Consider the following 27997-nt stretch of genomic DNA (forward strand, 5'->3'; position numbering starts at 1 on the left):
CTGTACCTGTATGTTTTAGTGAGCCTTTTCCTTGGATATTTATGTTACATTTAGTCCAGAGCCTCTTTCTTTAGCCATCCCATTAAATGGTACTCAGTGAAAAAAGTCTGTGTCCTATGAAAAGCTGCCCAGGCTGGCCTCAATTATTTTTTCTAATCAACTTGGGGAAATATATTTGAGTCCTTTTATTATTTCTCCAGCTGAATAGAGAACAATTAAAATTTCCGTCATTTCCATAATTATGTAGTTCTAACAATTTGTACCTCAAGCTCCTCCAGCTTCTTAACACACACACATTCCATTATGTCTCAAAGGTCAGTTCAAAAGGCAATTTGCTTCAATACACCTTGTGAGAATGAAAACATTTACCTATAAATGAAAAACAATTACTCCAGAATCACTGCTTTCAATAAAGTCAGACTTTAATACCAGTTTACAGCCTGTTCATTAAAATAAGATTTCAAGTGTCACCAGCACAAAATCTGATGCTATTCACCGTAACTTAAAAATCAATCCCAGAGACAAAGTTATTCATTAGTTCCTTTGGCACTAAGTACAAACACAGGTGCATAATCTGAAAGTCAAACCTGGTCCCATGGATATTTTTAAGTACTGCACTATATTCACTATATTCACTGCTTCCTCAAAGCACCACAGAGACCCACCGAGGACTGTTACAGCTTCCTTGGGAAACCCCACCTTAACTTCTACTCATGGAAAACTGAAACAATGGAACTATTTGGAAATCTCAACATCCCAAATTCTAAAGACAGATAACGCAATGGTATGAAGAAGTATTTGGGACCAATATTCTGAAAGCATTTTGTTGGAAAGGTGAAATTTTTCATTAAGACTCTGTAAAATAATAGTTACTCTACACAGTTCCTGTTCAATATCAGTCAGTACCAGGTCATTTTATTTCAAATGTTCATACTGCTGAAGTCATTACATTTCTTTTTCTCATTCTTTTACTTTTTTGAGCACATTTTTTTCCTATGGCCACCTGCTTTAGGATAAAAATGCTGTGGAACTCTGATGTCTTAAAAAGGTATTTCACAATACACCCACTTTTCCTTTTCCTGAATGCTTCTCACAAAACCAGCTCATCTAATAGTTTCCCCTAATGCCACACTCTAGCAGAAAATTACACCACTTACTGGAGATTAGGACTTATTTTGCTGCAGGAGAAAGAAATCTAAAGCATCACTGATCAAACAGTCAAATACTGTTATATCCAATTTATAGGTACAGAATGCAAGATTTGAAAAAGTAAGATCGTGTAACTCAACTCTCAGAAACAGGTTATTTCACTGAGTTTTCTGAGTCCTATCCTCTGACTGATACCAGTCCTCTGGAAGACTGATACTTCTGTGTAATTCTGAGAAACATGCCATGTCCTCTGGAAGGGCTCCTGAGGACTGAGCTGTGCTCACCTGAACATTTCTTTGGTAGCTGACCCAACATCCCCTGTGCAGGCAGATGCCCAAGAACAAAGTACTCACCAGGCAGTGAGAAAAGAAACTGTGCAAAATACAGGAACCGCAATTAAATCAGAATTGCTCTGTTCCTGCAAGAATGATGCATCTGTGCAACCATCTACAAAAAACAATGTGCTAGCTTGTTACTTTATAGACAGCAATGGCTTTTACCAGGTCAGCTAACCAATTTCTTTACTCATACACATTTATTTTAATAACAGCATATATTTTCATGGTGTATCCAGCTATAATGGCATCAATGTAAACAAAAATCAAAATTCCTAAATGAAAATTTAAATTCCTTAAATGAAAACATTAAAAATTATTAGAGGAATTTTCTATTTTTAATAATTTTAGCCATTACTTGCAGAGAATGGGTAGAAAACCACCAAGATCTTCCTAAGACGTATATTTCCTGTATTTGCAGGATCAATGCCAGAGGGTATATGCTACTTCCCTGAATTTATTTCAGCCTTGTCAGAAAATAGCAACCACCATATTATTGAAGCCACAATACAAGCTTCCTCTTTTTCCCTTTCTCTCTCTGTTTTCCCATATCTGTGTTTCTCCAAACTACTGTGGCTCCCACATCGCTCCAGTTTCGATTCCTTCTCTAAACATCCCACAAGGCTTGTATGATTCCAAAATGCTTCCTCCTGCATCCCATACCAAGTTCCCAGTGCTGGCAGGCAGCAACCCTGTGAAATAGTCCAGAGTCTCTTACTCTTTGTGCTAGCTGTCTCCATCCCGCCTGGTTCTCTTTCCTTTTTTTTTCATTTTTGTTTTTAAACAGGACACAGTTACTGGATTTATGTTTCTGTGTATTACAAATGATTAATATACTGATGATTTCCACACACAATTCTTTGTTATTTTGGAAGTGACATCTCAGTGGGCTCCTCTCCCAATGCTTCTCAAACTGTGCTTTATGCAAATTTAACCCTTCCTCTGCTGAACACAACAGTTTTGCAAGCTTTTATACAGAATATAAGCTATTTCAACTTTTAACTGTACCTGTATTGAATTTGTCCTGGTATCTGTTGCTCACTTCAGAATACCCATTGAGAGCACATATGAAATACTGGAGCAAAGGGCACAGTTGTGTCATGTAGAGTTTTAAGTACACCATCTTTTCTTGGTTTTAGTTTTATGCCTGAGCAGAGTAAATGACCACTTAGTGCAGCAACATGACCCTTTAAAATATTCTGTACTCGACACACAACAAACCTGATTTAACATGCTCTCCAAATGCTGTTTTAAATCTCTCATATGCAAAAAGGAAAATATTCAATGTATTTTTTTCCTATAGTTCATGACTGAAAGCCATCATTACCATTTGATCTCTTTTCCTTGAACTGTATATCACATGAAGTGTATGTGACCACTAACTTTTAAAATAGCCTATATACTTCTATTCACCTTATTTCTGTGATGAGACCTCACAGCAAGGATGGAATAACAATATGGAAACGAACTATCTAATCCAACTGGGCATATTTTATTGAAGTCTTATTACTTCCATGTGTAAGAAGAAACTAAAGCCAACTGCAATCCCCAATTTTTGGCATTCTCAGTATGCATTGTATCCAGCAAAAGAGAATTTCACTTTTTGTTTTCATTTTTACAGCACAGTGATATTAGACATACAGACTTAACTTGATTGTTAAGAGATCAAGATTTTTAAGTGAATAAGAAAAGCAAAGTCTTTATAATGCCTAAAGCAATAGTGTTCTTTAAAAAGTTGAAACTTTTTATTTTAATCTCTTTCGCAGTATAATCTTTAAAGAACTCATATCAAAATTTTCATATGGATGATAGAATCTTCAAGAATGGAGATACAGAGTAATGACAACATGGTTATAACACAGAGTCAAGTCAGGCAATTTATATGAAAGAAACTTGTCATGGATAAATGCAATGCCAAAGAGTTGTATTCAAATTTATTCTGAGGGAGCACATGTAATAGACCAATATTTCTTAAGATACAAAGCCTATTTTCCTAAGAAAGATAAATATAAAATTATGAGCAACTATAATAAAACAAATTTTTTTTTTAATATTGACAGAAATAAATAGCACTTTAATAAAGCATTTTCAACTTGGTTTTCTAAACAAGTGATATTTGTCAGATATACCTCTGATATGAAAAACAACACCTCAAGAAGGATCAATCAGGTACGTGGCTTTCTCAGGGGAGGTCAGAGAATTAAAAACTAATATTGTAATTTTAGCAATATATTGTGCATCCCATGTTTTTCCAATGATATTTACTGATAAAATTTTTTTCCACTCATTTTTTATCCACATATGCTTTCCTCTGTTATATGGTAGAGTTTGACTTTTCTGCTCACCTTAGAATAGTTTTCTCCTCAAGTGTTGATAATAATACAAGATGCTAGAAGACAGGCTCTTTTGGTTGAGTCTATTTCACATTTTTGTGAGAATTTATAAAGGAAATTAATTTCCTGCACTCACAGCTGGCAGTACCTTATGGCTTTATTAGTCCTAGTTTAATCAGAGGCTATCTACTAAAGAACGGAGGTCAAATGCTGATCATTTAGAAGGATGAAAAATCATGGAATCATAGAATGGTTTGGGTTGGAAGGTACTTTCATCTCATTCCAACTCTCTGCCATGGGCAGGGACACCTTCAACTAGTCCAGGTTGCTCAGAGCTCCTCCATTTAACCTGGCCTTGAACACCTCCAGGGATGAGGCATCCACAGCTTCTCTGGGAAACCTGTTCCAGTGCCTCACCACCTTCACAGTAAAGAATTTCTTCCATAAATTTAACATGAATTTCCATTTGTTCAGTTTGAATCCATGACTCTTTCTTATCACTAAAGTTCCTGATGAAGTGCCCTTCTCCAGCTTCCTTGTAAGATACTGGAGGGCTGCTATGAAGTCTCCATGAAACCAAATATTTGGTTCTTAATACAGAAAACATTTTGGTGGAAAAAATGAATTTAACTTAATATAACTACATTAAAATTAGTTCAACTACTCTTTAAAAGAAACTGTACCACCAAGTTAAAGAAACATAGTATTCTGATTCTTTCTGCATATTTAATTCAGAATTACACTCCCAGAACTAATAACTCTATTCCTTCCCATAAAAAGGCTAATTACCAAACTTTAATAACTGCCTACATGATTTATATTTTGAATATTGGGAATTTTACAATCCTATTTCATTCTAGTCCTTTAATTTAACTATCCTAAAATAATCAAAAAAGAGTCATCAGATAGTGATGGACACAATTTGGATGTTTCTAGAAACTGGAACTACTGATGTGCACAGGAAAGAAATCAAGTTAAGGGGAAAATTTCCAGGGAGGTACAGCTATAAAACACATCAGAAAGCTCAGAAGGACTTCCAAAACCTAATGCTCCAGCTGTAAGTGACACTGATGGACAACTCAGCCTGTCCAAGCTGCTCTGTGTGCACAAGCTTGACACGTGCATGAGCATCACCACAAACACGTGAACAGCTTCTGCAGACTTTTCTCAAGAGGTCTCTGAACACTGTGTGTCACACTGTGTTATACTGTACTGGACAGGAATGCTTTTTCTTTGTCTGATTTCAACATTCCTAGCATGTATTTTTAAGAAGCTCAAGGGATAAGCATATGAGAAAAATAAAAAAGAACATTAAAACCAGACTACACATGAAGATTTTTCCCCTGCATCTCACAGTGCACATTCTCCCTGTTTTGCTGTGGAAGTTAAATTTCTAGCTTAGCAGACACTATGCACAGTGCCTAGTAGGTACATGATTTCTCATCTGTTCAGATAAAGAAAGGCAAGCATGCACAAAACTGCAAAACAGAATAACTTTAAAAAATATAAAACCTCAACTTTTAATGTAGTGTTAAGTATTTCTTCTACAGGGAAACATTCATCCACACAGAACACTTAAAAACAAATAAGCTGTGTACCTGAACTGTGGAACTGATTTCAGATGCAAATCCTCCTGTCAGGGGAGCCTCATGGCTAATCAGCAATCGCCCAGTCTTTGCCACCGACTGAAAAGGAAAAACAAACGCCCAAAATGTCACCAAATTACAGCTCTTGTGATTTCTTACTTGTACTACTTGTGGTATATATGAAATATGTGACTTTGTTAGCAGTGTTAGAACACAGCTCCTTTTCCCCTCTTGCATTTCCAGTGAACAATAAATTATCCTAAAATACTCAACTGAGTCATTAATAGAATGGTTTTATACTTACTATAAAAGTATTCACATTTTCCACTCAATTTTAAGCAAGTATCAAGAATAAATTTAAACCTGTTTCATATTAATTTACCCTATCAATGCAAACTGTAACATTTCTGAAAAGGAATAAAGATTTTAACAAGTAGCCAGTAAAAAACTGAGTCCTCAAAATACTAAAATATGCATACACAAAGAAATTCTTCCCTGATATCACTGTACAAATAGATTCTATATAAAATCATAAACCACTGCTATTCAGAAAGTAAAATTGCTAAATAAAAATTTTAGCAAGAAACGTGTGGATTAGTGCTGCAATTAGTAGTATTTAAATTTCACATGGCAATTAGTAGTACCATTTTCTAATTTTAGATTTCTATGTTTGTGCAGTTGTTATGTAGTCTACTTCATAGCTAAATAAAGAGCATAATATATACAGATGACTTAACTATCTTTGATAAAAAAACCAAAACTGTGCCCCTTGCAGACAGTAAAAATGAAAGCAAAATATTTTTAATCTTATGGGAAATATAAAGCTTCACCATACAGAAATATATTGATGTTTATTGGAACTATGCTAAATTGACTGAATCCAACAGTATCGGATACCTTTAATAAGAAATATGGTAGCAAAGTCTCTGCTTCCATGACATGTATTTTAAAATGATTATAATAAAAAGGCTCATTAAAAAGTTTCATAAACTTCTAGATATGCACATCAAAAAAAATCAGATTACTGTGTATGTTAATCTTTCAAGAACAGTTGCAGTCTGACATTTAAGGTAAGTACATAGTGTACTGCTGGTCGAATATTATCCATCAAGTGGAAGAGCCCAAGACAGTAGTTGCTATCAGATCAGACCTTCTGAATACTGTGATCTTTAATTTAATGTCTACACCAGCACACTCTCCAGTCAGACAGCTCCATGTTATCTACATAATAGGATACATAAAGGCAATGCCCTAATTATGCAGCTTTCTCTCTGATTCAAGTATTTTACTAATTCTTTTGCTTTTCTAGCAATGACTCAATCAGTGGCTCTAAGTAGCTCATGCACAGATGTACTGGCAACCTGTAGGCTACGAACATGTTCCGTATACTGTACTATGAAATGGTTTGAAAACATTCAGAGCTAAACAAGACAGAAAAAGTAATTTCAGCAGTTGGAAAGTAATCCAGTTACATAGGCTGATTTCTGGGGTATTTTTCCAGCACTGGAAATTCATATCTAAAGGAACAGAGGTATTAACTGCACCATAAATCTGTCCAGTACATCAGAGTAACAGTTCCACGAACAAAATGTACACTCTAGTTATAAGTTGATATTATTAAAACTGATACAATCAGTTGCTATAGTACAAGTTGCTATAGTAAAACTGATACAACTAATCAATGTTAAAGTTCAGTCTGGTTGTTCATGTGTTTTTTAATCCTCTTTATTTCAAAGAGAGATTCTTTTGCATTACAAGCTGTCATTAAAGTTCCAGATCTTGTTTCTCAGATAACAGAGTATAATCTAACACTGTTAAGTATATAGGAAAATTCACATGGGGTCAGACCAATAATCTGTCAGTCCAGTAAATTATCTCCCCAAAGAGATAATTTAATGTTTAGGGTAAAATAAGAAAAGGACCTTAAATGTGTTCCTTCACTATGTCTCAGTCTCCAAATACTTTCACATCTCCTGTTTCTTGAATCCAATATTGTCTTTTATACTAAATAATTAATAACTTTTATTCATCTGTTCTCGAATCCATGTAAATAAAGAAAAGGCGGGGGAAAGGGAAAAATAATCTCTTCTCGGTAACCTGCTTCTACTGTGCGAGAAATCCTTGTTTTTACATATGATTCCCACAGGCTCCAAGGAAGTCCATGTCTGTGGGAGCTGGTTAAGAGTGAACAAGCAGCTGTGATCACCAAGCATTGCATACAAACATCTCAGCCCTACTATAACACAATATATGCATCACTCCTGCTACAAAATCATGCAGAGCTTTGGTGCTTTTAGAACCCAACCAACCCTACAGTGCATTTTTCAGGAACACATGCAATCTTAAGTATTTCTAGTGTTTGTAAATGAGTCATACCTATTAGTAAATTGTTCCAGTTTTTACATCCCTTCCTGGTTACAATTTTACAATTTTGCACCCTATTTCCAAACTAATTTGGCTGACTTACTTTCAAAGCTGCTGCTTCATGTTTTATTTCTGTTTGCTAGAAGGAGGCACTATCTATTATCACATTTCTGCTCCCAAATGAATACATTAAGAGTGTGATCAAATGGTCTCTTAAATATGATTTTGATAAATTAAGAAGACTGAGCTCTAAATCTTTCAGCAAACAGCACATTTCCAATTCCTTCATCATTCTTGTAACCCTACCCTGAATCATCATCTCCAGTTTTCTATGTCCTTCTTGAAGCACACCCATCTGGAACAAGCATTCCAGATTTTATCAGAACACCATCAAATGAAAAGATAATACAGCTGCAGTACTGCAGCTCTTGGATGTGTGAGGCCTGTTGGCCAAAGCATAACTGGACAAGTCCAGCTTTCACTGATAACTGGAACTCCCTGCTGGTGGGAAAGAAGGTTAAAGGATAATGGCTTCCTGGAATAAAGATGAAAATATAGTGTCCCTTTATTATTTCAAGACACAAAATTATATTTTGGATATACTGAAAAACATCTTATGTGCCTGAGCTTAGCTCAATTAATGACCTTATCTTCTCTTTATCAGTAACTGTCTATTTTACTGGTTTCTTAGCTGTTTCTTACCTCTAACTTTTTACCAGTAATGGTTATAATGTTTTGAATATATTTGACAGAAATATTAAGAAACAGGTCCCAAATCCAACTTTGCAGGAACTTGAGACTATTTCCATTCACTATCACATTCACCACACAGTTACAAGTCAGCTCACTACTAATGTCTTACTTTTCAAACTATGATAATTTATTTTGAGCACCTATTAAATGTTCTCAATGCTGAACAGTTGAGCATGTATTTCTAATTACTGTTGAATAGCTGCTAAATTTCTTGGTAGTGTCTTCTGAGCTTACAGATCATTCTCCCCAGTTAATTTAGTACAGGTTTTTTGTGGAAAAACTGATCCATAAGGTATCAGACTAAGAAATTCCTGGTCAAGAAATACTTTCAGTTAGCAAATATTTTGCAAATATATTGCAGTCTTTGTATTCCCTCTTAATTTTAATTATTATCTTGTTTTTTCTGTCTACATATGACAGCACAATACAGTAATAACAGCAGACAATAACAACAGATGGGATTCTTCTAGATACAATTTTTAAATATCTATTATCATGTAAAAATATTTTAGTTGGCATAGCTTAGAACAAAGCCCAGCAAACACATTCATAGTGTCCTAGAAAGCTAACATTTCATTTCAATATCCTCAAATGAAAATTTAATCTTACTTCCTGGAAGCAAAATAGTTATTCAGTTAAAAGTTTCAAAAAAAAATTTTCAAAACTAGCTGCTCTACTATCTACAGGGCACAGCAGACATGGTTAGTGATTATTTGCAGATATCATCATTGTTCTTTTATAAGGCACTAATTTCACTTTATAAATCTATGGCAAAACATTAGTTCCTGTTAATTTAGACAAGGTGATTATTCAACTGCCAGGATACCAAAGCCCAGTATTCAGAAGAGCATTTGGTTTACAAATAAATGCAGCTCAATAACATTAGATAATGGAGTCCTCAACCTTCAGATTTCCTAGGAAACACCACTGCATAAAACTGGAGAAAACATTGGCTAAATCTGCACAGTGTAGCACACTGGCCAGCATATAATCCTACCATTTTACCACCTTTTCTGAAGGTGGACAGATGGATTGGTTTTATTGGTCTGAATTAGGTAGAGAAAAGGATGGCCTTTCAAAGAACAATGTATTTTGTCCCCTCACAACCAAACACTTGTATTTCTGTAAGGGATTGATTTGCCCCACTTCCCCAACATCCCCATTCTGTCTTCCAAAGCCGCAGTCTTTACAGTTTATTACCTAAGTAAAAACCTAGATTTTGAAATGCATGCACATTCTGCATCTCCTGAAGATTATTTTTGAAAATATGTCTTCAAAAGTGTGGTATGCCTTAAGAGATTAGCACTGATAAAAATGTTCCTTCTTTACAACTAGAAGTTGTTGCTTCCTGATCTTTAATGTCTACATATACTTCAGAGGGCACCAAGAGATTCTGCATGTATATCACATCTCAAATTAAATGAAAATGGAATTTTTTTTTTTGCTATCTTCAGTAACAGACCATAAAGGGAAGTCAGAAGCAATATCCAGGCACTTAGAGAGCATGGCTTCTCCTTGCATCATGGTCACTCTGTGCTGTCACAGCCAAGTTCAGATGACACAACCCTGGGCTTCCAAAAGGGAGAGGTCCTACCCTGCCCAGAACCCTCTTTTTCCCAGACCATCCCTGACATCTCCTCAACACCGAGAGGGCTACTGGGAAAGTCACTTGAAGGGGTTAATCTGATTTATCCTGTACAGTTAGCACAGAGCAGCAAACACCACTTCAGAGACAGATTTCGAGATGGAAAGTACATCAAGATTTGCACAGAAAAAGCTTCAGCAGTGCTCTCTCCTGGAAGGCAGCAGAGACCCAGGTTATGGCACACCAATGTCACCTCTGCTATATCCAATCATTAGAGAAGAGACTCTAGGGCTTTAAACTACTAAATTAGCCCTCTAAAAACACAGAAACCAATACTGACTATACTTTTCCACCTCAATTTCACTGTCATTTCTGTTTTACATTGGTGTCATTCACAAGAATGACAACTGATAGTGCATCAGAGAAAAAGGCTAACAGCATGATCTAATACGGAAATGTAAAAAAACCTAATGCCTTTGCAAAACAAATGCTTTCAGGGTGCACTCTGAAGTTTTTCTGAGATGCAGCCCAGTGTTTTTATAGTGAAGCAGTTGAGCAAATTGTTTTCAACCTCCCTGACCACACTCTCTATCCAAGAGTTTCTATAATCACTTTTCTGTTCAACTCTCAATTCATTTTGTTGGATATTTTCTCCTCTCCTACAGGAATCGATGACAGAAGAAAACAACACAAGCCTGGCACTTCCAAGCACTTTGAAATCCAAGTGCTGACACCACCAGTAACATATTCTGCCCTTACTTAGGAGAAAGCAGCCAACCAAAATGAGTTTGATGCTAAGCCACATGTAACACTACTGCTCTCCACATATAGCAACACCACAACTACCAGCATAACCAGCTGCTTCACTAACACAGACACTGCCTTTAGAGATATTATCAAAGTCAAACTTTTCTTATAAATAGCTGTTATTTTGTCACAATGGTAAGCTAGCTATTTTCTTTAAGAAAATTCTGTTCTCAAAAAGATTTTTCCATCTCTTACAGAAAAGGATTTTTTTTATTATGTTCACTTTCCCCTTTAAATTTTTGCATACCTTTGATTGTGCTTTTTAGAGACCATAAAAATTTCCTGCATAATGAAAAAACTAGCTTTTCACAATAATTTGCAAAAAGCTGGCAAAAGTACTGAAATTATATTTTTATTGTATTCCATTTTGTACTGAGCACGTATGAAGCAATTATAAAACCGTATAAAAATGAACATTAATTGATATGTGCTTTTGCTGAAAAAACTCAGAATATGGAAGCTTTAAAAAATTACCTGGCAAAGTTTCAATAAATGTCTTGAAAAACATTTTCCTTTTTCATTTTTAGACCAGCTTAAATGAATTTGTGCTTGGAAAACGTAAATCCTGAGGGAGGCTACTCTCCCCATTCCATTAGTTCTACCTTCCCTTTAACGTTTCAATAACAAATTGCATAGCAGCATTCTTGGTACTGAACACCACAAGCACAGGGATAGAATTAAGATCCCAGATTTCTATTCAGCACTTCCCACAGAGAAATATGTAACATAATCTGCCAGATAAATCACTGAGGATTACATTCACTTAGCACAATCAGATCCACAGGATGACACATCCCAGCTACAATGAATTGTTTGTGCATGTGATACATTGACAGTCTAGAAAATGCAGTTATTCCATCCCCTATTTCCAGACATCCCAGAGGATGAAACCCACTGGATTTTTGGGATCTCTGGAAAACCAAATAGATCCTCAAGCACCATTTTTCCCCCCTAGGGTCCTAAGAAAAGGAATAGAAAGGAAGGGGGCAGTTTGTGTCCTAGTAGCCTGGATGCAAGAAAACCCTGCAGCTTCCTAACAATCATGTTCTAGCTTACAAATTATAGCCCAAGAGTGCCTTCTCCTAGAAGCAGGAAAACTAGGAAAAGTATGCCCTCTTTAAAGGTCCAACCAACAAAAACTAATTCTTAACATTGAAGAAAAAATCAAACAGGAAACCAAAATAACATCATTTGCTGTGGGTTTCAAAAGAACTAGATTTCCAGAAAAGGAAAATGAGAGATGTACTCTATCACAATGTCTATGCTCCACTTCCAAAAGTTGACTGAAACTCATTGAGTCATTTTTCAATAAAGTCAAGACAATTCCCAGATAAACAAATGGCATGAAAACCATTATTTCATCAGTTCAACAGCCCAAAGCATGAATGAGATTTCTCAACTACTGGTAACAAGGCAGTCAGCCTTACCCTCCTGTTAAAGATTCTCTTAAGTATAACAAATATTATCACAGTATTGCAATTGTATAGCAGAGAATCCTAGCCTAACACTGGCACCAATCTATGAAGATCAAAGATAAATCTACTTGGAAAGAAAATACTTGAAAGAAAATTTTTATTACACCTCTGACACTTAGGAAGGCCATTGGACAAAACAATCTTTAACCAAAACTTCTCAAACAATAAAATGAAAAAAAAACCATAGGCAATTCTGTAATAAACTAGTATGCTGATTAACAGCAGGGAATGGAAAACAAGTCTATCACCTTTTTAGCCTGAGACAAACAGCTAAACAGGTGCCAATTTGAACTGACCCACATTAGCAGAGCACAAATCTTGGTCTTCCTGTTACTACTTAACCAAAACTGAGGCTTCTAAGCCACACCTGTCTGCGTTTTCAGCTGACACAACGAAGGTCTGAGCTTTCTGACCTACAAGTCTGGAATTCATGGACTGCAGATGGCACAGCCAAAGCTGCTGGGACAGGCTCAAACCTACTGCCAGCTTTGGAGGCACAGAATGAGTTTCCCCAAAGCAAAGGGATCTGTCATAACTGATTTGCATGTCAAGAATGATGACAAGCAGATCCTTTACGGTTTCCAGACTGCAAAGAGCCAAAGATTAAGATACTTTGATTCTGGTTTCTATCAAGGAGAAGCAAAACAAAGAAGAAGACAACATTAACAGGCAACTGTGACAAGGGAAAGAACCGAGAACAGTCATCCACTAATGTTGAACAAAATGTGTGACCTTTGCATATCAAGAGTGGTAAGAGGAGCTGTCCTGCTACACAACCGCCCTCTGACACTGTCCCTGTACCTTTACCTGCTTTCTCTGGAGTAAAAGATGAAAACAAATAAAACCCACAACACCCTCTTTCCAAAAAAACAACGAAACAAAAAACCACCACACAAAACCCCAGAATTTTTTAGTCTCACCTCCTTTCCAATTGATTTCAAATCACAATAAAAGACCAGATATTAGAGAAAATCAACAAAGACCTAAAGTATGAGGCATTACAACTATAAGTATAATTGCAATGGACAAAAATGTAGGAAAATTAAGAGAAGTATTAGAAATGTATTTACTGCCCAATAAGATGTCTACCTGAAACCAAATGACTAATGTTTAATCAAATAAATTATCAAACCACGTACTCAAGTATAGTATGTTGTAGACAGTTGCCATGCTGTCTACTCAGCTCTTTAAAAATGCATATTCTGCATTTGAATATTGACTTTGAATAAGGAGCAAAGCTCAACAAAAGAAACTTAAGTTCATTTTACATAGCCCCTTTAAATCTGTTCTCTCCTAAACAATCAGTCCAACTGTGATTCTACCTAGCTGCTTCTTTTACCAACTCCTTAGTATTAGCAATATATAGCTGGAAGAAAATCCTAATGAGAGCTCAAAGGAAGGGGAAGCAACAACAATTTGGAGCACAGAGAGTAGCTGGGCTGTATTTTTGACAGTGCAAATGCAGAAGCAGGAGATGATGCTAACAGTAGCATGGATGAAGGAAGGGAGAGAGGACAGGCCCTAGTACAGATCCCTGCAGTCCTTGCTTGCCACTGGCCTCCAGGTAGAATACTGTGCTCTACCCACTAACCATGACTTTGCAAGCACTCAAGCAGTATTTTACCTACCCAGCTGAGCACTGGACCAGAGCTGTTCATTGGATACAGGAGTATTCTGAGAGTATCAAGAGTTTTCTTCCAGTCAAGGTGTCATTCACTGCTCATCCCTTGTCCACAGATCCAGACATTCATCACAGACTTAGCCTTAGCAAGGCCATGCTTACTTTTCCTTATCTCATTAACACATTCAGAAATCATATGAAACATTCAGTTTGGGTGAAGTTTTATCAAAAGCAGCTTAAAAGCATTTACTGATAACTCTTTCATGAAATACGCAACATTTTCTTAAATTTGATCACAAGATGCAACCAAGAGCTCACTGAAGCAGAAGACATGCACCTGTGAGCAGTCTGAGTGCTGTCAGTAAGATGACCCACAGCTGGGAGCACTCCAGCAATCTCAGTACATATTTTCAAATCCGCATTCTACATCATTATTTAGAAAATTTTACTGTTTTCTTCTTGAGCAAATCTGCAGTTGCATCTGAATAATGGGTAGACTGTATACCCTTAGTAGAGTTGCAGATGACACCAAACTGTGAGGAGCAGCTGATTGGCCAAAGCAGCTGTGCTGCCATCTGGAGAGACCTGGACAGGCCGACAGGAACCTCGTGTAGTTCAAAAAAGGGAAGCACCTACCCTTGGGGAGGAACAACTCCAGGCACCTGTGCACACCAGGGGCTGCACAGCTGGAAAGCAGCCTGGCAAGAAAGGGAGATGGATGTCCTGATGGACACCACATTGACCATGAGCCAGAAATGTGCCCCTGCAGCAAAGAAGGCAAATGGTATCCTGGGCCGCATTTGGAGGAGAGCTGACCATACAAGGGATGTGATGCTGCCCCTCTGCTCAGCATTGCTGAGGCCACAGCTGGAATGGTGCATCCAGTTCTGCACTCCTCAGTAAGACAGGCATGGACATACTGGAGAGTCCAACAGAGGGCCACAGAGATAATTAAGGGACTGGATGAGAGGAGTGGGATGAGGGGTCCTCATTGATATAACTACAAACCCAAAGGGAGGGTGCAAACAAGACTGAGCCAGGCTCTTTGCAGTGATGCCCAGAGGCAGAGTTTCTGTTGTTATGCTGATGTTGCATTCTGAAATCCACATCAGGGCAGATTTTTTCCCCAGTTGTATGTATGGCAGAAACAGTTCATAAAGAACTAATGTGACCACAGCAGGGAAGCACATATGAAACATCTTGCTGAGAAATGTTAACACAACCATAAAATTTACTGACTCAACATACCAGGATTTTAATATTCCAGTATGTATCATTTTACACTATAAACGCCAAAAATAATTCCAAAATACTAATGTGGATTCTTCCTGCATAGCACCAAGAACAATGCTGTGGTGTAAAGATGGTGATGCAGAGAGAAAGAAAAATGAAAACAAGCACAGGAATAATGCAAAGTAACGTGGAAAATGTTTTAAGTTGCAGTCAAAACCAAATGGGGTTGCTACAGGACTAGATAGAACATCCTAAGAAACAGTGAAGAGATGATAATAAAACAGTTATGGCTTTTATATCCTACACAACATTGTCAGCATATGACTGAGATGATCAACATAGAAATTTATAAGCTTCCTGCAAAGCCAAGAACCAAAGAGAGATCCCTCGTGTGTAGAGTAGCATACGAAGAGTAGCAGAAAATTCCTCTCCAAAGAACTTGCAATTTAAATAGCTGAGACTGTGAAAAGAGAAATGAGGTATGACACATGGCAGGGTGCACCTCAGTACAGTTTGGGTTGCTTGATATAATTTTTAATAGAAGAGGGTTAAAGTACACTAAAAGGACTAATATTCTACCAAATAGTGACTAACTCTCCAATGCCTTTCAGTACACTTACTCTTGTAATACAACACTGCTACAAACTCTCTTGTAATACTTTTGTATCATTCTACATACCCTAAAACACATAATTGCTGAGAAAACAACAGGTGATAATAATGGTCATGGATTGTGGGGACAATGAAGAAAATTGATGTTTTGTGCAGATGGACACTCCTGCATAACTTAAAAGTATTTAAGAACACATTAATCAACTTCATTAAGAGATGGGCAAAGAAAAAGTACTTCTCGAATGCAACAGCATGCCTTTTTGATATCCATAAGACAAATTGCTACATACAAACTAGACTGAATTGGTTAGGGATGTAAACTGATTCAGTATTCAAAAGTAAATTTAAAAATAAAACCCATCTGGCTCATTCTTATAACTTCAGATACACTATAATGATTTAATTGCATTATTTTCCTCCACCTCTTCACATCTCATTTACTTTCTGGCACTGGAAGCTCTCCTTAATAGTGACAATTAATAATTTTAATATACATTTGGTGCAAGAGTATGTTTATTTCTGAGGACTCCATGTACAATCCGCTAACACTACTGAAATAAGTAGCATGAATGTTAAAAAAACTTCTTTTAACCAAATACCTCTAGATTTCCCAGCCATTGTGCTCTAGCAATAATTATGAGCAGATTCCTTAAATAGACATGTGAAGTATAATGGCAACTAAACTCAAGGAAAATATTAATGAGTCCACTGTATTGGTAACTCATGACTCCTCAGTACTTTGAACTACATTTGCCTACTTAATCACAATTAAATATATCTATTCAAATAATCCTTCTTTGTGTATAGCCTACAACATAACATTTAATAGCACAGGTTTCAGAGAACAGGAACTTTTGCAGCAGCTTCCAACCTTCACCAGTGTTAATAAAACACTTGGGTAGACTTATCCCTCCCTCACCCTCTACACCATTTAATTCCCTGTTTATGGGAGCAAAATTAGAAAGTCTCAGGAAATACAGATGAACAATACCGCACCAAAGAGATCCTTTTCATCCCAAAAATCTACATGGAGACATTATAAGACACCCTTCAAGTCTGTGAGGCATCACCACATTCAGCTGACATTCCATGGAGAAAAGTCCTTTTCTGAGTTTTAATTAATGGTTAAACATACTAATTAGTGCCTTCATAAATTAACTTGCTTCTTCAGTTTTTCTATATTCATGTTCAAATCCAGCACTTATTTTAGGCCTTAAATGTTGTAAGTCTGTTAATAAATTAAAATTTGAGATTAGCTAGCCCTCCTCTTGCCTTTCAGAAATTACATGCATATTGTTTATTAATATTCTCAGGTTTTGAAAATTTCATCTGTCCCTCAAATTCCTGGAATAATCAAGCTGACATAGTACATATTCTTTTCACTATAATACTTTTTTTAAAAAAATTAAATCCAAGCTTTCAAGTCTGAGTGTTTTTTGAGGTTCCTCCAAGATAACCTTTAAGGAAAGACTGCAGTCTTCTGCAACCAAAAAGGTAGGGAAAACACCCACATTCCACAAGATGAAAGTCTCAAAATCTTAGAGGGATCTACCCCAGGACTATGAAGGTACCTAAACCCTGAAATACTTAGAGCCTCTAGCTACCTTTATTTATCTCCTTTCTTCACAACCACCACCACCATTCTCTCTGTTCAGTACCCCTGCTCTTCCAGGTGCTCTGATTCTCAAGTAGAGTCACATCAAAAAGTCAGACAGTGAAACCAAGTTATAAAACAAGAGGATGAACAGTGCCTCAGACATTCTTTTATTCTTGAAAAACAGATGGGATCCTGGGCAATTCTTAAAGGCCCTCCATGGACAATCCAGGGCTTTGTAAGATCCATAAATCCTCTTTTAATCCAAATATTGTACTATACTTTTTGTATAGAATATATTTTATATGTTTTCTCTATACCAGATAGAGAACTTCCCCAGCTAATCTGGAGGATCCAAGAATGGGCCAGCTAATTCACTCCATACTCACACCCCAACAGACACACAATAACAATGTCTTGGAACAAATCTTGGCAGTACTCATCCAGAAGCAAAACACCATCCTGCCAGATATGACCCACATAACAAGTCTCCTCAGAATAATTTTACTGAAGCTAACTATAGGTTTGGAGAACTTGAAAGAAGCCAAGAACTGTTCTTAAAAGAAAAGAGAAAAATAGAATCAGGTCACCAATAAAATAACTAAAACAGACTGAAATTTCATTGCTGAAGATAACAATACTTTCATTTCCCCCCACTGAATTGGTTAGTAGCTTTTAACACAATTCAAATAACCCTGTAAGACAAATAGTTAGAGTGTCTCTGGTCCAAAGAGAAAGATTAAAATAAAAGTGATGTTTCTTAAATCTGTAGGTGAAGAGGAAGACTGTAAGAATAAAAGAACCTGAAGGCAATACAGACAGAAGAAAATTAAAAGCACAGGAATGTCAATGAAGAACGGCAAGGAAAAAGAACAGGCCATAGCAAGAGAGACGCCAAGTTCTGGAAAGAAAATATCTGGATTCTGAAAGGTATGGAGAAAGGAACTGAGAAAAGTACTGGCAATACCACTTGTGGCATACCCCTCGTTTTTCACTCTGGCTCATACTGGGAATTATAGCATGACCTGGACACCAAACCTTCCAAAGAAGCAGGAGCTTCAGAATCTCTGCATCCAGCATCTGCTCAATTCTTATTTCCTAAATTACTTTCAATTCTGATAGTACAAATTCATAAAGTTCATCACAGACACATGAATTCATTTCACTGCAGATGTTGAAACCACTTAGGCTTTATTGGACTTAGTATCTGAATAACTAACATGGACAATATGGGAAAGCACAAGACAATATAAGGGAAAGCTCTGAGCAAAATAATCACTAAATAATTAAATAAAAATATGAAGTAGACCAGGACGATCAAATAAAGGTCTGAAAATGAGAGCTGAGCCACCTCTGCCCCTTTTAAAAACAACCATTAGCAGGTGAATGGATAGATATAACTAACTGAATAACAGATTGTTACAGAATTTTATGCCAATTATCTTGCAAATCTATGCTTTAAAAATTACAGTATCCCTTGGTTATGTTCTTCTTAATATATTTTTTCTGTATTACTTCCCATTTATTTTTCTAAAGCAACAACCAATTCACCTTCTCCTTTCGTTCTTTCAGCATCATATTTTGTCCTATTCTCTCTTCTATCTTTTGTACTCTCTTCATTCAAACTATCTCAGCAATCCTCATGTCATTTCTTCTACAATCTCCATTTTTTTTCTATCAGTTACACTCTCTCCCCATCTGGCTGACTTCAACTTACAGAAGAAGGAATAGCCATTTTCAAGACATGCATTAATTTTCAGCCTGTCAGCCAAGAAAATGAGGGTCCCACAACCTGAGCTCATTTTTCTGTCCATTTGTCAGTGTCCTGATAGACATTTTGCAGCCAAATGCAAGTCTTAAAAATATTAAGTTCCTGAAAGCTTTGTAAAAATCAGTCTGTCTGAGGAAGATTAGCACTCCTACTAACTTCATAACCTCATGAAAGCCAAGCTGCACTTAACACTATCTCTCCCACAGCTCTTTATTGGTAAGCACCAATAAATTGTCCCTGTCACTTTTTGTCTAGCCATCCATTTTAGAAAGGAGCTGAGCATCTTGATGTAGTTAAATGGAGAACATGGAGTGATGGAAGGCAGGAAATATGGGACATAAATTCATAAAAAAACAGTTTCACTCCTCATGTAGTAATCATTTTTCATTATTTATCATAATGTTGTTATCCAAAGTAAAGAAATAAATTAATTTCTGTGTCTTCACAGCATTACATGAGAAGGGAAAATATGGTAAGGCCAAATGCAAAACCCATGGAACACATATCTGAGAGTTCTCTAGGGCTTTTGTTCAGGCTTCCATTTCATGGAACAGTCCTACTATGCCAATAGAATCTCTAAATCATCAACACAGAGTTGATGATTTAGAAACTCAGTAATTTGCCCATAATTTCGTCATTTAAATTTCCATGAAAATACCATTAAACAATAGCTGTTTTCTATTTAAGCAATAACTCTGTTGCTTTTATAACAATTAATTTGACCTTTTTGATGTCTGTCACTCAAGCTACTAATTTGGATATAACTTCTTTTTCCCCAGAAGAGAGACTACAGCTGCAGTGCTTGGGATAAAGGTAAAACAATACTTCTCAATATCAACTGAAAAAGATCACATGATGACTCAAGTCTATATAAATTTGCAGGTTTTATTATTCCTGTTTTCTGGACCAATTGTATGTAACAAAATGTCTGTATCATATAAAAGAAAGGTTAATATTCAGCAATCTTTTCTTTAATAGATAGACTTGAATTTTAGAAACTCTGATTCTATTTTCTGGCAAATGCCACTATTATAATCTTCCAGCATGTTCCATATGTCTTTCATATCCAAGCTAAAATTAATAAAAAGATTAGATTACACTAAAATAAGAACTTCTAATGCTCAAAAACATTACTGTGGTGAATCATATGCTGTTTAGGGCTACTTGTACTCAACCAAAGTCATCCTCCAATTATTCATTTCCATAAAGTTTAATGGTCTTTCAGCTACTGAGAGCAACAATAAGCCAATGACATTTGATGGGTTAGCACAGGACAATGAAACATTAGCACACACAAAAACTGTCACAAAATGTATGCATTTGCCACTGACCTCAATGGAAATCTCTTTAGTGACCAACACCGAAATCAAGCCTCATATTTGAGACAGGTATTTCTTGACACATAACTGAGCTTCAATCAATCATTACATCAAAACTTTTAACATGCTGGTCCAAGAATCACTAATTATAGTAATTTTAAAATGTAGACAAAAAAAATTCTATGTATAGACCAAGAAATACGTTTTATTTTTAAATAGCCTCTCCTGGTGAGCTGAAAAAACTGTGAAAGTAATCTGGGAAAAACAGCCTGATATAAATTTTTTTCATTGATCACTGATCACCATAGCATTAAAATGAGACAGCAGCATGAGAAAATTATCAGAAATAAGAGTTTGGAAATATTCCTTATCTCTTTGGTATATACTACTAAAAGAATTAACTGTTTAGGTTCTTCTGTTCAACATGACACACAGGCACTGGCATTTTTCACTTAGATCAGCAGCTTAAAAGACGTTGAACTCGTTAAATGTTTATCAACTAAAAGACAGCAGTCATCTTTGTACATGACAGAAAAAATAATCAAAGCCTGTAATTCATTCACTGCAGAGTTCTGACTATTGCTGAATAATAGCCTTTGTTCCCTCCTGTCTGCTTATTTCATATTCCTTGCATATCTGAGACAGTCTTTCCTCTAAGCAGTTTGAAATGTCACAGTCTTAAACTATGTGTCACATGAATATTTTTCACCCAAATCGCTAAGGCAGTTTTTATGTTTTTTGCCAGAAGGAATACAGACAGAAAAATCATGAAGTTGCTGTAAGAACCATACAAGGCACAAATGAGACCTTCCTGTCTTGAAGCTTTAATTTCCAAATGCAATATTATTGAGTAACACTCATTTCCAGTCTGGAATTAATGCTGCATCACTGTAATCACTGAAATGCCTGTAGAGATCTCCTCATTTACATCCTCTAAATATGCAGGGCCAGAGAGAGAAGGCATTAAACACAGATCTATGGAAATACCAGGGAGCTTTGTACATCTCAGAGCAGGACAATGAAAGAAGCATAACCAAGCTTGTCAACAGAGCAAAACTATATTTAACCAGAATGTCAATTCATTTTGGGAAAGCAGTAATTAGCAGAGCTGTCGTTTTGTAAAGGATCTCTAAAAACCTTGGTTTTGCTAGAGGAAGGGCCAGAGGGAAGACCAATTACCCAGCACTGTAGGTAGCAAACAACATGTGGTTGTTTACTACTTTTCTCCATTTTTTTTTACTCTGAGCAACATTTGCTTACAGAAAAGCATTTGCTACACACCACTTCTCACAGAAGCTCAGCAACTTACTGCCCCATAAATTCTGTGTGCTCTGATATTCTTTAGAGGTCTATTTGCAAAAAGCTTTTCAGAAGCCAGTTTATCACAGTTTCTGGAGTTCTCAGGTAAAATTTTCTTCAGTGGAATGCAATCATTTTAGAGAAAGAACTGTTGCTTAGTCTTTGTTGTCACTTGGTTTTCTTCAAGGGGAATTGGGTAAGCAAAAGTTTAACAGTTAGAATGCTATATTTAGAAAATTGAAAGAGGGAACTAAGGGAAACTTGAAGAAAATGAGAAAAAATACCTAAAAATTTAAAAGTTAGTGGAAGCTCTAAATAATTCATCAGACAATCATAATTATCTCATGCAACACTGGAAAAATGAAAGATTAATACAAAATTTATAAAAGAAATTGAGCATAAAGAAATTGAGCATTTTCACAAATATCTTGAAGGATCTGTAAGGCACTTGACTAATGCAAATCCCAATTTCTTCCTCAATACTTCCACGTTTCTAATGATGTTTACTTATGAAACCATTGAGCCTCTAAATTATGGAATTTTAGATTGCTCAGAGTTTCTTACTTGTTTAAAGATCAGCACTTCTGTATTGCCAAAAAATATTTTATTCCTTTAGAACACAGATGGTGAAAGCTCAAAACTTCATCACATCAGCAGCTTCCTCTGTACTTTGCTGAATCATCAGATCCTCAATTGTGTCAGTTCTGATATTACTTTAGGTGATAATGAAATAAATACTAAATTAATACAGGAGAGAGGGGGAATGTGAGTCTTCTACAAACCTTTATTTTGACTTTTTCCCAACAAAAAAAAGGTAAAAAAAGGTATTTTATTCTAGTGTGATACAGGTCAGAAAATTTATGCTGATGACTTGAGCAAAACAAGTTACAATTATACTAAATATGTGAGAACTTCTGATGTCACAGTGAAAAAAAATATATAGCTAAATTTATCTTTTCTATTAAGCAAATCCCAGTGTGCTACTGAGTAATTTCTGAAACAAGAAAGGGTCCATATATTAGCTTTTCAATTACCCCAAGTAATTGCCTTAGAAAATCTCTACACTTTGAAACACTTCAGTATTACATCTATGCAATTAGATATAACAGCCAAATTTTTTCAGGTTTAACTTCAACATAGATACATCAATCCTGATGATACTTAGATGTCTAGATCATCAAGATGATACTTTAAATCTAGACACATACATACCCAGTAACATATGCATTAACTATTTCAAATATATTTTGATTGTCCAGTAGAAAGGACAATTTACAAGTGACTATGCAGACAGATCACTCTGAAAGATTCATTTTCTTTCACTGGAAAATAAAACTGTATTACCACAAACTGCTGACAGTGTTTTAAGATCCAAAAATCACATCTTTCCCTAGCCAATCTATTATTTAAAACATCACTGAGCTCTTAGCCAAAAAAATGACAGTATCAAGACAATTTTCTAATGTCAGCAAAACACCATAGCTGGTAATCAGAAATTAATTGTTTAAATGGGCTTGTTAAAGTGCAACATTTTTTCCCATCATATTGCAAATGGTTCCATATTAACATGTGAAAACTAGGTCCCACTGCTGAGCTTAATAACCCAAATTTTTTTCCCCTCAACACCATTGTCCCTATAAGAAAAAGCAGATAGAAAACACACATCTTCTAAATTTAATTTTAAAATTGAAATTTTTAAGAGAAATGTTTTAAAACTTTGAAAAAGTTTTAACAAATCAATTTTTCCCTTTATTACTAAAGTAACATACCAGTTTAATGGCAAATAAAAAATAGATGCCACTTGCTCTTTAAACTCAAAACTGATTCCCCTTTTGCAGCAAAGCCATATATGTCCTTCTTCCTTAAGAAATCTGTAAGCTTCCAAACACAGCACTGTTGTAAATTTCAAAGTCTAGGGAGCATGTCAAAAAAGGCACCACAAGTGCCAGATGTGATAATATAGTACAGATTGGTACTTATTGGTAACGTGTTGACCACATGCCAAAAGAGTGATTTTACAGTTTTGTCATGTGCAGATCACGAAACTTATTAAAACTGGCAATATGGGGGTTCTCAGCTGGACAGAGAAATTAGAATGCACATTTATAGCACAATCATTATACAGTAACCAAGTGGTATTAAATTACCACTTCCTCTTTTTCTCATCTAGAAAATTTGATTAGCATTCTCTGTAAACTTTTGTTAAGTCTTAAGCTACAAGACACAAACCAAAGCACAGTTCCAATTTACAGCACACTTCACTGCTGATCCAAGTAGTGTGACTACAGTTTAAACAGAATACTGCTTAGGCAAGTTAATAAATACCTCACATATGAATCAAATGGAAAAAATGAATTAATTGCATAATCTTAAACTTATATCATGGCAAGCATTCATTATGCTGACAGCTTCCTCAGTAGGCTGAATGAACAATTCCCCTCACACCACACATTTGAAAAAATTTTGAAGATTATTCTTATGTTTAACATAGTTAGTTTAGATTGTTTCAGATTAAGACCTTCCAGTACTTTATTAATTTCTGACTGCTTTTCTTATATGTTATTCTTCATATTCTCTCACCAATGAGATGAAAAATCAGTCTGAACTAGTTCCCCCTAAAGACTTTTTATAACTTTATGAATAAAATCTCTTATTTTAAATTAAATAAATTGGCAAAATAACTATATAACGCCAGCTCACAAGCTACTAGGTTGATTAATGGCAAAAGCATTTGCAGAATAATCACACAAGTAGAAAAGTAGGGAAGAACAATGTCAAGATAGTAAAGGAAATTTATTTTGTACTAATATTCACAAAAAGCAGAGAATACCCAATTTCCCAGCAGATTTAGCACTGTAGTGAGATTCATTATGCAGTAAGTAAAATCGCACCACTTGCAGTACTACAGATGGGTAGCTCTTAGTCAAGTCATGGGTAGAAGAACAGGACATGAATCAAGCAAATGACAACATTCTAGCACTGCCAGTGGAATCTCCTGCTTTTTCTCAGATGTCACTGGTCCATCCTGCATTTCCTACCACTAAGGCTTGGTCTTTTCCATTCTTCTCAAAGTAACAATGATGTATACATGCCACAGCTCAAAACACTTCCTTTCTCTTGGCTACTCATTTTAACTAGTTTGTACTTCAAGTACAAAGACTAGAAACTGTTGTAACACATCTCTGTGAACCGAAAGGGTACCTGAAGAAGAGAGCAACAAAAGCAGTAGCAAATGTTCCAACAGTCATTCCTCCTGCTCTTTGTGTCTGGGAGAGACTAAGACAACCCCTGTAATCAGATACTTCTTTTCCTTTTTTTTTCCCTTAGTGCCTAGAAGAACCAAGGTGAGTAAGAGCAAAGCTTTTCTCTTTTTCAGCACAGAAAACAGAATATGCTCAGATGCCAGTAAAAAACAGGTGCAAAGATCCCCAGAGATCTTAAAGGGCTGATATTAAAGGTAAATTAGATGAGCATCTTCCAAGAGATGAAGCAACATGGTGTCACAGCATTATTAATCATTTGCTGTATCCACCATACAAACACCAACAATCTAAATGTAGTTTAGCCGGGAGCAAAATTTCAAGCAGAAGAGACTAAGAGTAAAAGTTAGTCTCTGTCCCTTGAAATTGCCATGTGTTGTCTGAAAAAGAATACTCTGCACAACAGGCAGCTTGTGAGTTCTGTAGGGTTAGATCTATACAACAATTGAACGGAAATCACAGATGAGAGGGAAAAGCTGCTAAAGTACACTGCTAAAATGCAGTATCACAGAAAAATATAATTAATTATTTTGGTTTATATTTTCCTTTTATGTTAAAGTTCTCAAAAACTTTGAAACACACAAAGTTTAGGATTCTCAAAACTGCACATCAAGTGAAACAATTTCTGCCGTAACAGCTTTACATATCAAAAGCATATTTTGCAAACAAAAACCTAAGAAAATGAAATTAGTCTAATTTGTTTCTGGAGAGAAAAAAAAAATGCAGACATGTTTTTTTTTTCCATGTTAAACCACTAGATAACTATGCAATAATTAAATACATGCATCTCATTCTAGGACATTTTTTGTGACATTACAAAACAATTTTTTTGTTTTCTATATCCACATGCAAAAGTAAAATGTCCACCGAGCCCAAGTAAATTTTGTCTATTCTATTGTATTATGAAGTGAAATATCATAAATTTCAGGACAATGCAAATTACATACATAGGAAAAGTAAGCAAATTGCAAGGTCTTCAGATTACTTCAACCTCCATATGATAAAAACAGTAGTAGAAGACTCATTAACATATAACCAGAATTTCAAACATTTCAGTATGGTAAAGGTCTTAATGTACCTCAGAGCTATCAAAAATTATATAACAAGAAGTTATAATACATATAACAAGACAGTAACTGTTCTATCATAAGGAGTCAATAAAGTAATCAGATATTCAGGATTTCATGCATTAGTTCAGCCCACCAGATTGCAGGGAGCAGAATTAAACAGCCCAAAACAATTTCAAGAGATTTGAGGTATTTTAGGAGTACTCCATAACAGCTTGAAAGAAAAAGTTATTCTTGAATAGACTGAGTTTATTTAGAAGAAACCCAATCACAAATTGACTGTGCTGAACACTGTTGTGTGGCAGACAAAAAATGAAAGCAATCTTTAAGTACAGACTCTTGAACACAAAACAAAGATGAGAGGGTTAGGAAATATTTGTCCAGTTCCACATTAGTAGTATCAGAGAAGGTAGCAGCATAATGAAAGCCAAGTAATACCAAGTATAGCTCTAAGACCTTTGGAAAATATCTGAGTATATATATCTTAAAGAAAAATAAAGCCTTCCTATAAAAAAATTCTAAGTATATTTACCTTTGAAAATCTCTGTAGTCAATGCTTTTATTATAAGCATTTCAGATTGCCTTCACTGTGAACATAAAAATACTTACAAGAGGCTAAATACAATGCACTGTGCTATTAATAAATGCATATTGTTAGACAATAATTCAGTAAAAAGTAGGTTAAATCTTGGCATGATGAATTTCAATATTATCTTTAGAAGTACAAAATTATTGTAGAAATACTTAAAACTTCATTCTCATGGGGTAAAGGTTAATAAAGCACAAACATGAAGAATCTACAGCATGTGAATCCTAAAAAAAAGTAGTCTAAAAGAGCAGGTAGTAGTCTAGTTGAGCTGGCTCAACTAAGTGATAATGGCAAGATAAATAGCTACAGACATTTAAAGAAAGGCAATACTGTAGAGAAGCAATAATTATGTCTGTGGAAGAATGATTCATCTATAATCACCATCACAGAACTTCATCCCAACTTCCATTAGAATTCAATCAGCACCACTTGCAAGGAAAAAATAAATGCACATACTGGAGCCATAAAATAGCTTCTAACCATAGACTCTGTACCACTACCCATTTATTTGCATAAGTGCCTTTAAATCTGAACGTTGCAATACATAACGTGAGCAAAAGGGAAAAGGTTTGATGAAGAACTGATGGACAGTATCATCAGCACTATATGTTAAGAGAAACTAACATATGCTTTTTTCTAATCAGAAACTCTACCTATGCTTTTTTCTAATCAGACTCTTTCTCACATATCACTTGTCAATATATAGGCAAAACGACTGAGAACTATTTTTATATTGGGAGGGAGAAAGGAGAAAACAGAATTATATATAGACAAACACCTTGGCACTCAGGTACATCCCTTAAAATTCAAGATGCGTAGGAACAAAAAACAAGAATTTTTTGTTTCAAAGAAAACAAGAACTTTTTGCTTCAAAGTTTTCTTAAAACATAAACAAAGATATGAATAATTAGTTTCTAAAATGGTTCTGTATATATTCTCGTAACTTTAAAAATGCCTGCCTCCAAGTATGGCTCCAGCATTCTGCTTCTGGAAGCCAAGCAACAGTCCACAGCACGCTCTAGTAACCTGAAACTACAAGACCAAAAGACACAAGTTTCTTATGGAAACCGTGACAAAATTAACTGTCATCATGCAAGCAGTACAACTTTAATCATATTTTATAGGTGCAAGATCCATTCAATAAGAAATCCAAGGAGCAACATGTAAAATGGCAAAAGATCAAGAACAGATAGCCAAGAAACATAAATCTGATCCCAGGATACCTGTGCTACAATTGTACAGTTC

At 35.7% G+C, this 27997-nt stretch overlaps 1 protein-coding gene across 1 annotated transcript in view; it reads right to left on the reverse strand.

Annotated features, from left to right (window-relative positions):
- The window catches only part of BCKDHB (branched chain keto acid dehydrogenase E1 subunit beta), a 111214-nt gene that overhangs the window by 41572 nt on the left and 41645 nt on the right, over positions 1 to 27997 (reverse strand). The window contains exon 9 of the mRNA XM_036380876.2: positions 5416 to 5502. Within this exon, the coding sequence (XP_036236769.1) occupies positions 5416 to 5502 (87 nt within the window). The remainder of the gene's footprint in view (positions 1 to 5415; positions 5503 to 27997) is intronic.

The sequence above is a fragment of the Molothrus ater genome, chromosome 3, assembly GCF_012460135.2.
Source record: "Molothrus ater isolate BHLD 08-10-18 breed brown headed cowbird chromosome 3, BPBGC_Mater_1.1, whole genome shotgun sequence".
Classification (NCBI taxonomy): Eukaryota; Metazoa; Chordata; class Aves; order Passeriformes; family Icteridae; genus Molothrus; species Molothrus ater.